At 52.7% G+C, this 10377-nt stretch overlaps 1 protein-coding gene across 1 annotated transcript; it reads right to left on the reverse strand.

Moving 5' to 3' along the window:
- Positions 1-1443: 1443 nt before the first annotated feature.
- On the reverse strand, positions 1444-6872 carry EBI3 (Epstein-Barr virus induced 3). The gene is made up of 6 exons (XM_029912272.1): positions 6764-6872; positions 5391-5630; positions 4931-5048; positions 4500-4672; positions 3610-3773; positions 1444-2864 (listed from the first exon to the last, which is right to left on the reverse strand). Exons 1-6 carry the CDS (start codon positions 6846-6848, stop codon positions 2712-2714), a joined length of 933 nt encoding a protein of 310 aa, XP_029768132.1. The 5' UTR covers positions 6849-6872; the 3' UTR covers positions 1444-2711.
- Positions 6873-10377: the final 3505 nt, after the last annotated feature.

A 10377-nucleotide genomic window follows, 5' to 3' on the forward strand; every position in this document is an offset into this window, starting at 1 on the left:
CCCTTCACCCTCTCCTGCACCCCAACCCCCTACCCCAGCCCTGAGCCCTGTCCCATACCCAAACTCCCTCCCAGAACCCGCACCCCCTCCCGCACACTGAACCCCTCAGCAGCCCCAGTCCCACACCAGAGCCCGCACCCCCAGCTGGAGCCCCTCACGCCCCAGCCAGGAGCCCCCTCTGCACTCTGAACCCCTCATTTTTGGCCCCACCCCAAAGCACACACCCCAGCCCAAAGCCCGTACCCCCTCCCACACCCTATCCCCCTCCCACACTCCAAACCCCTCATTTCTGGCTCCACCCCGGAGCCCTCACCCCCTCCTGCACCCCAACCCCCTGTCCAGCCTGCTGAAAATGAGCGAGGGTGGAGAAGAGCGAGCAACGGAGGGAGGGGGGATGGAGTGAGCAGGGGTGGGGCCTCGGAGAAGGGGCGGGGCAGGGGGTGGGGCGGGGTGTTCGGTTTTCTGCAATCGGAAAGTTGGCAACCATAGTAAGGGTATTTATTTTGTATATTTACACGTGATGTTGACAATTTGTGCTCTCATGGTTATAAAGCTTTAACTTTTTGAATTTCAAAGTCTATTGTCGTTAAATAATTATTGTTTCCCATAACAGTGAAAATGTAAATAGATAAAAACTGGAAAAAAATGCTTAAAAATAAGCAGTAATATTATCTATCCAAATCATAACAAAATAAAACCCGAATGCTGCCAAACCTACGTATAACACAGGCCATAGGGCATCCCTGAATTAATTCCCGTTTGAACTGACACACATCTGTTAGTGCAAACGTCCCATCTAGATTTAAAAATCAAATTTAATCTTATTAGGACATAAGAAAGTCCTTATAAAATATACTAGAGCAACAGGCCAAAACGCTGCCCCCACACTAAGCTGTAGTTTCAAATGGATATGGAATTCTTACTTCTCCCTATCCTATACTCTTGTGTCAAACAACCACCAGGCTCCACCCCAGAGGTGGCTGCATTCAGCAATCCTCAAGTAGAGTATTTTAAGGCCTGATCCTGCAGACATTCCCTGCCAGGCACAGCGCTTTCTAATGTGAGGAGTTTACTTCATAGGATCATTCATGATACTAAGCAATCCTATGCTCAGTAGCAAAAGCGTTGGCAGGATCAAGCCCATAAACTGAGATGCTGCAGAACACTCGTGTACTTACCTTTATACGCACGAGTAGCCCCACTGGTGTCTTACTAAGTAGGTGTGTAAGTCTTTGCAGGGTTAGGGGCTTAGATTGTAAAACACTTTAAGGAGTGGACACTTTGCAACGAAAGAAAGATGTTTTTTCTCTTCTTTGTTTGAACAGCCTCTGTCTCTTGGCAAAAATCTAATAAAATAGATGATGAATAGAAATGTGATAAACCTAAATCCCCAAAGCCGAAAGGTACATCAGCCAGACCATCGCTTAATATAAATGCCATTTATTTCTTTTATCCATTCGCGTTTTGATTTCTCTACAGTACACATTCTGCATTGGAGAGCACGTTCTCGGAGAGAATGCCCGAGCATTCTGACTTCTTTGGCTAAAAAATGCGTATTTTATTTGAGTATTTTGGTTATTCTAAATATGTTTAACCTGATTACAAGATGCCTTATCGATAGGAAAGCCAGACATATAAGCTATGCCTGTGGACATGGGATACGCCTATCCCTGTGACATCACACACATGTCAATCGGTTACAAGGTCAGCTGCTACTCATTATAAATTCGCTGCAAAGCCAGAAAATACTTGCACAGTTCCAAGGCACTGACAGATGGGAGATGAGAAGCTGGTGGCACAACACCATGATTTGGTCCACAGGGCCTCCCGTGCTGTCTCCTCTTTAGGAGTAGGATGGTGGGTCTGGCACCGAGGACAGGGATACAGGGAGAGGAGGGCATCCATCATGGGGGAGGATGACAGGAAGGGAACTGGCCAGAGAAGGGGCAGGAAACCAGAAGACACTGGGCACTGGGAAGAGGGTCTGCCGGCCCGGGTGGGAAACCAGGCTCAGGAAGAGGACAAAAGGGGCGTTTGAAGTGAACTGGCCACAGCCAGCCTTGAGGCAGGGGCCCGGGGAAGGAGTGGCACCTCCTGCTGCCAGCGTGGCTTTGACTCAGTAGCTGAACCATGCTTTGTCCAAAGAGCAGGATTTGGGCTGGAATGTAGCCCCGTCTCTCTTAGGAACCATGGTCTGAGTTGGGAGGGTTCACTGACACACACAGCCACCCTGGGGACCTCCCGAGCCGAAAGCGCAAACGCTGCTCCGGAGATGGGACTGCACCAGACTCATGTCCTCGGTGAACCGGCCCAGAGGGGGCCTCGTCCCACACGCCTACCAGTGGGGCACGTACTTCCTCTGCTCCAAGGAAACTCGTCCCCAGCGTCTGAGGCCCACAGCAGGTTGAATCCCGCAGTGGGTTACACAGAGCAGCAACAACAACAAAGCCCCAGCAGCCAGGTTGGCAAGAAGTGGGCGCTGTTACCCGCGGCGGGCTGGGGGCGAGGAGAAGGACAGAGGGGTTTTGAGAGCCCAGCAGCAGAAAGGAGAATCTCAGCATAGGGACCCTCTCCCATCCCAACCCAGCTCCTGGGTTTTCTGTCAGGTGAATTACAGCCACCTGAGTGGAAGGTGAAGGCGAAAGCAAGTCAAATCTTGACCCCGCTGGGAGGCAGGTGCGAGAGCTTCTGGCCGCACCAGACAACCCCGCTCACGGCTGCGTCCAGGGGGTGCCAGATACCAGCGGGCTCCAGGTGCTGTAGTCGCCGTAGTCCGTGAAGTCCTTGGCTGCCACTTGCACGTGGTAAACGGCTCTGGGGCGGATCCCAGTCAGGATGAAGGAGGTCTGCTCGTACGGCCCGATCTGGGGGGGCAACACATGCGGCGGAGGTGGGGTTAGGCCGGGAACATGCCCCTCGGGAACCCTGCAGGGCCACACGCAAGGGGAGGTTGCCTAGCAGACTGGGAGGCAGGAAACAGAGCTTCTATACCAGGCTCTGCCTTGGACTCGCCCCGTGATCTTGGGCAAAGCTAAGGTACAGAAGAGGCGGCACCGTGCTCAGCGCTGTACGAGACGCTGCGCAGAAAGACGGAGGAGGAGGAGCAGCTGCTGAATACTTAGAGCACCAGAGGAATTCCCTGAGTGGATCAGATCCGGGGCCCATCTAGCCCAGCCTCCCGCCTCAGACAGTGGGCAGCGCTCGCTGCTTCAGAAGAACGTGTAAGAATCTGCCCCCAGGAGGAACAGAGCCAAGGGATAGAGAATTGAGGGGATGGGGATCCCCCCACCTCCCCATTAATCAGCTCTGCGGCTCTTCAGCATGCTCAGAAAAGCAAAGCAGCGACTCTCTGCCCTCGCTCAGACCCTGCAGTCCCGGTGTGGGCAGCGGGCAGGACGTGATTGGCGCCATTTCTATGCCAAAGCAGATAACGGCCTTGACCCAGACGGGTCCCGCCTGGACCGTCGGGCCTGGGAGGGCAAACGGGGCCTTCTCCAGTGGGTTGAGTGCACCGGCTGCCCTCAACGCCGTCTGCGAAGCAAAGCGAACCGACAGCAACCCGCGAACTGCTGCTGGAGCCGAGAGTGCCGGGGCGTCGTGGGCACTCACCGTTCGGTTGCTGTTGGCTCCCTCCCTCGTGTAGCGGATGAAGTACTTGAGTGGGAAGTACTGCGGGAAGGGCCAGGAACTGGGCGGCTGCCACTCCAGGAGCAGCTTCTTGCTCTCCCCAGGGATGGGGGAGACCCTCAGGTCTTCCGGGGGATCCGGCCGGACTAACAAAACACACAGAACAATCACCCCAAGTCCATGTCCATCTGGCAGCCCGAGTCCTTCCGCACCAGCGGCGGGTGCAGCCTCGTTGCTTTGCCCCGCAGCGCCTGCTGGGGAGCCCAGCACGATGAGTGTCCCAGGGCTGTGCTCTTTGATGTCCACCAGGGGTCCTGCTGGGGCCCATGAGATCCCAACGGGGGACTTTCCATCCCAGGTGAGCTGCGTGACCCAGCAAGGACCCGGCCCGTTTTGGCTGGGATACCCCACGGAGCCCAAGGGGGGATGGGTCTGTCCCGCAGGTCTCCTTTGAGATGCCCAGTCTCCATCCCCAATCCAGCCAGTCCCGCTGGTATCTGAAACGCCATGGTCGGATTGACTGAAATATCTTCTCTGGTGCCCCACACTCCACTAGGTAACCCGCCCCCCCAGCCCCATTACCTGGGTCACCAAGTGCAGGGAAAGCACCACCGTGGAGGTGGCCTAGAACCCAGGAGTCCTGACTCCCACTCCCGCTGCTCTAACCGAGAGAGGTTAAGTGACGGGCTCAAGGTCGTGCAGCAAATCACTGGGAGCTCTGAGAATAGAACCCAGGAGTCCGGACCCCCAGTGCCCTGCTCTAAGCATGGTGCCACGCACCCTTATGCCCTGGAGCCCCTGCCCCCCAACCCCGGGGATCCCTGCCCTCCCCTCCCCATGGCGGCCTATCCCGAGGGGCTGTGAACTCTTACTGATCTGCTCCACGATGAAGGGGAAGAGGTTCATCGTCGCGCCCAGCGGGTTCACGGCCGTCACGTTCAGCACGTAGGGGGTGATGGAAAACATCTGGATGTCGCTGATGGAGCAGCTGCTGGCCCCGGCCCCCGGCTGGACACACTCGTTCTCCTTGGCCCCCATGCCGTGCCTGCGGTAGGGGAGGACGCAGCTCTCTGTCCAATGGGCTCCTGGTGCTCATAGAGGGTCACATACCCCGTGGACTTTGGGCTACCACGGCTTACCAGGGCGAGCTGGGAGGCTGAGCTCGCCTCTCACCCAGCAGATGAGTGATGCCCCAAGAATCAGCTGATTGCACCTGGGGTCTAAACTTGGGGACCACCTAGAGGTCAGGTCCTTTCTCCCTCCCTCTCCCCCTTGTCCCCAGCTGGCCCCTGGAGGATTTTACCTGTACGTGGTGATGAAATACGTCTCCAGGCGCGGTTCAGACGCCAGCTTCCAAGTACAGTTGACGGTCTGGGGGTAACTGACAGCCCAGCACTCAACGGCAGGCTTCTCGGGGGGCGCTGCAGGAGGGGGAGGGACGGACAGTCACCCAGACATGGCAGGGGAAGCCGGACTACATCCAGGGCAGCGCAACCCTGGAGCAGCACACGTCACCCACCCCACTCAGCCTGGCGCTCTGTCCCTGGGGGGACCCCACTGAGCAGCCTGCCCCAGCCTTCGCTAACAGAAGCGGCTCTTTTAGCTCAGGCAGCAGAGGCATCTGCATTGAGAGCCTGAGGTCCCAGGTTCGATCCCCCACTCCTGACAGCCTGTGACACAGCAGCTGTGGGTGCAGGGGCAGAATGAGAGAACCCCCCCCACACACACACACCCACCCACACAGAAAGGAACAACGCACTCACAGCCCACCCGCAGCCGAATCCTGCGCAGGGTCTTCCCAGTGCCGGGGTGGTGGCAGCTGTATTCCCCCTCCTGGGCCGGGCTGACGTTCTGCAGCAAGAGCTGGTCCTTGTCTCCTCCCGCTGCGGCCTCGGAGGCGGCCACCTTGGTGCCATTCACTCTCCATTCCACCCTCCCGCCGGGAGCGTTGCAGCGTAGAAGCAGGTCGGTGCCGAGCGCGCCATGCTGGACGTGGCAGAGGCCTACAACGCAACGGGGAGCTGTCACAGGGTGCCCGGCATGATACCCGGCGCTCGGGCAGGCAGTGGGTGCTGCTTTAGGGCGGGGGTTAGTGAGGTGCTCAAATCCCATTACCATTTAGGGGAATTCAGAAGGGAGCAGGAGATCATCTGGTCTGATCTGCTGGGTATCACAGGCCGGAGAATTTAACCCAGTTACCCCCAGTGTGAGCCCGGTATTTGTTTGGACAAAGCGTCTCTTCCAGACAGGCCACCAGAGTTGATCTGAAGGCATCTAGAGATGCAGAATCCACCACTTCCCTCCGGTGCGCGTCCCGTTGGTTAATCCCCCTCCCTGTTACAGCTGGGGTCCTAGTTCTCATTAGAACGTGGCTGGCTCCTGCTCCCAGCCGCCGGGTCTTGTCCTGCTTTTCGCCGCTAGGTTAACTGGCCAGACTCCCTCAGCAGCTTTTGAAAACCATGACCCAGGGGCCAGGACACCAAACTAGGGAGCCAGGACTCCTGGGTTCGCTTCTTGACTCTGCCACTGACCTCATAGGAAATGACTGGCCCAGGAGTGGGACATTCCCAGCACGGGGAAGTTCCCAAGGCAGGTGGTTCTGCCCGGGGTAATCCTGCCTACATGGGGCCGCGACTCACCAGCTTGCAAAGCAATGTGACCCCCCCAAAGGAGGCAGCCTTCCCTCCTCCCCGCCCTGCTCATTGTTAACCTAACGTGCCCAGCATCAGCTCCACGCGGGATGTTATCCCCTTGCTAGGATTAACCTGCAGAGGCTCCCCACCCGCCAGCATCAGGCACAAGCCGATCACCAGCCGGGGTCAGGAGAAATCCCCCCACCCACTAGGGTGACCAGATCTCCTGATTTTATAGGGACAGGCCCGATTTTTGGGTCTTTTTCTTATATGGGCTCCTATTACCCCCCACCCCCGTCCCGATTTTCCACACTTGCTGTCTGGTCACCCTAAGTACCACCCTCTGCTGCATGCGTCATTGGCTGGGGTCCGAGTCAGGCTACTGGGCGAGATGGCGCATCAGAGTGCGAGGGACCATCTGCTCGGCGTCTCCTGGCGCCACGGAGCAAACCCCACCGCCAAGGGGCTAGGGGCCACTGGGAAACAGCCCTTCCTCCTCGTACCCTCCTCTCCATTGCGCCCAGCCGTGCTGCTGCAGGGGGAGGACCAGGCTGGCAGGACCAAGGCGACGATCACCATCCACTTCATTTCCCAGCGGGCGCCGGTCGGCAGCACGGGAGCCTGGAGAAAAAGCCGTCAGGAGCGGAGCAAGATCAGGGTCTGAAAGTGGGTGTGGCTGGGAACAGACAACGCCTTCCCGAGAGGTGCTCGACCCTGGGGGGTTGGGGCAAGAGATTGATGTCATTTATGGAGGGGGTTCGGGCTGCACGAAGGCAGCATCGTCCAGTGGTTAGAAGAAAGGGCCTGGGACCCAGATTCTATGCCCAGCAACTGGGCAAGTCCCTTCCCCCTTCCGTTCCTCAGTTTCCCCTCCCCCTTTGTCTATTTAGGCTGTGAACTCCTTGGGGCAGGGCCCCTCTCTCTCACTGGGTGTCTCTCTGGGTTGGGTCTTCTGCTTGCTACCGGCGTACGGCTAAACAACAATCCTGCGGTGAGGAAAAGCACCCTGCCAGCCAAGCGCAGCAGATCTGATGCTGGGGCCGAGGCCCCATCTCGAATCCTGCGCCTGGCACCTGGAAGAGCAAATGGTACGTGCTGGCGCTTGTGCTCCAGGGGAGGGAATCCATCCCCAGGGCCACCCCACCCAGCTTCCATAAGAACATAAGAACGGCCATACTGGGTCAGACCAAAGGTCCATCCAGGCCAGTATCCTGTCTACCTACAGTGACCAGTGCCCCAGAGGGAGTGAACCTAACAGGTAATGATCAAGTGATCTCTCTCCTGCCATCCATCTCCACCCTCTGACAAACAGAGTCTAGGGACACCATTCCTTACCCATCCTGGCTAATAGCCATTGATGGACTTAACCTCCACGAATTTATCCAGTTCTCTTTTAAACCCTGTTATAGTCCTAGCCTTCACAACCTCCTCAGGCAAGGAGTTCCACAAGTTGACTTTGCGCTGTGTGAAGAACTTCCTTTTATTTCAGAGTAGCAGCCGTGTTAGTCTGTATCCGCAAAAAGAACAGGAGTACTTGTGGCACCTTAGAGACTAACAAATTTATTAGCGCATAAGCTGCGAAGAAGCATCCGAAGAAGTGGGCTGTAGCCCACGAAAGCTTATGCTCTAATAAATTTGTTAGTCTCTAAGGTGCCACAAGTACTCCTGTTCTTTTTCCTTTTATTTGTTTTAAACCTGCTGCCCATTAATTTCATTTGGTGGTGCCTAGTTCTTATATTATGGGAACAAGTAAATAATGTTTCCTTATTTACTTTCTCCACACCACTCATGATTTTATATACCTCTATCATATCCCCCCTTAGTCTCCTCTTTTCCAAGCTGAAAAGTCCTAGCCTCTTTAATCTCTCCTCATATGGGACCTGTTCCAACCCCCTAATCATTTCTCTGAACCTTTTCTAGTGCCAGTATATCTTTTTTGAGATGAGGAGACCACATCTGTACGCAGTATTCAAGATGTGAGTGTACCATGGATTTATATAAGGGCAATAAGATATTCTCCATCTTATCTCTATCCCTTTTTTAATTATTCCTAACATTCTGTTTGCTTTTTTGACGGCCGCTGCACACTGCGCGGACGTCTTCAGAGAACTATCCACGATGACTCCAAGATCTCTTTCCTGATTAGTTGTAGCTAAATTAGCCCCCATCATATTGTATGTATAGTTGGGGTTATTTTTTCCAATGTGCATTACTATACATATAGCCACATTAAATTTAATTTGCCATTTTGTTGCCCAATCACTTCCTTTTGTGAGATCTTTTTGAAGTTCTTCACAGTCTGCTTTGGTCTTAATTATTTTGAGCAGTTTAGTATCGTCTGCAAACTTTGCCACCTCACTGTTTACCCCTTTCTCCAGATCATTTATGAATAAGTTGAATAGGATTGGTCCTAGGACTGAACCTTGGGAACACCACTAGTTACCCCTCTCCATTCTGAAAATTTACCATTTATTCCTACCCTTTGTTCCCTGTCTTTTAATCAGTTCTCAATCCATGAAAGGATCTTCCCTCTTATCCCATGACAACTTAATTTATGTAAGAGCCTTTGGTGAGGGATCTTGTCAAAGGCTTTCTGGAAATCTAAGTACACTATGTCCACTGGATCCCCTTTGTAAACATGTTTGTTGATCCCTTCAAAGAACTCTAATAGATTAGTAAGACACGATTTCCCTTTACAGAAACCATGTTGACTTTTGCCCAACAATTTATGTTCTTCTATGTGTCTGACAATTTTATTCTTTACTATTATTTCAACTAATTTGCCCGGTACTGACGTTAGACTTACCGGTCTGTAATTGCCGGGATCACCTCTAGAGCCCTTTTTAAATATCGGCATTACATGAGCTATCTTCCAGTCATTGGGTACAGAAGCTGATTTAAAGGACAGGTGACAAATCATAGTTAATAGTTCCGCAATTTCACATTTGAGTTCTTCAGAACTCTTGGGTGAATGCCATCTGGTCCTGGTGACTTGTTACTGTTAAGTTTATCAATTAATTCCAAAGCCTCCTCTAGTGACACTTCAATCTGTGACAATTCCTCAGATTTGTCACCTACAAAGGACGGCTCAGGTTTGGGAATCTCCCTAACATCCTCAGCCGTGAAGACTGAAGCAAGGAATTCATTTAGTTTCTCCGCAATGACTTTGTCGTCTTTAAGTGCTCCTTTTGTATCTCGATCATCCAGGGGCCCCACTGGTTGTTTAGCAGGCTTCCTGCTTCTGATGTACTTAAAAAACATTTTGTTATTACCTTCTGAGTTTTTGGCTAGCTGTTCTTCAAACTCCTCTTTGGCTTTTCTTATTACATTTTTACACTTAATTTGGCAGTGTTTATGCTCCTTTCTATTTACCTCACTAGGATCTGACTTCCACTTTTTAAAAGATGCCTTTTTCTCTCTCACGGCTTCTTTTACGTGGTTGTTAAGCCACGGTGGCTCTTTTTTAGTTCTTTTACTGTGTTTTTTAATTTGGGGTATACATTGAAGTTGGGCCTTTATTATGGTGTCTTTGAAAAGTGTCCATGCAGCTTGCAGGGATTTCACTTTAGTCACTGTCCCTTTTCATTTCTGTTTAACTAACCCTCTCATTTTTGCATAGTTCCGAAATTAAATGCCACAGTGTTGGGCTGTTGAGGTGTTCTTCCCACCACAGGGATGTGAAATGTTGTTATATTATGGTCACTATTTCCAAGCGGTCCTGTTCTAGTTACCTCTTGGACCAGATCCTGTGCTCCACTCTCCCATGCCTCTCCCCTTGTGGGTTCCTGTACCAGCTGCTCCAAGAAGCAGTCATTTAAAGTGTCGAGAAATTTTGTCTCTGCATTTTGTCTGAGGTCACATATACCCAGTCGATATGGGGATAATTGAAATCCCCCACTATTATTGAGTTCTTTATTTTGATAGCCTCTCTAATTTCCCTTAGCATTTCATTGTCACGATCACTGTCCTGGTCAGGTGGTCGATAATAGAGCCCACTGTTATATTCTTATTAGAGCATGACATTACTATCCATAGAGATTCTATGGAACATGTGGATTCATTTAAGATTTTTACTTCATTTGATTCTACATTTTCTTTCACATATAGTGTCACTCTC

Source organism: Terrapene carolina, unplaced genomic scaffold (assembly GCF_002925995.2).
Source record: "Terrapene carolina triunguis isolate 2854851 unplaced genomic scaffold, T_m_triunguis-2.0 Scaffold194, whole genome shotgun sequence".
Lineage (NCBI taxonomy): Eukaryota > Metazoa > Chordata > Testudines > Emydidae > Terrapene > Terrapene triunguis.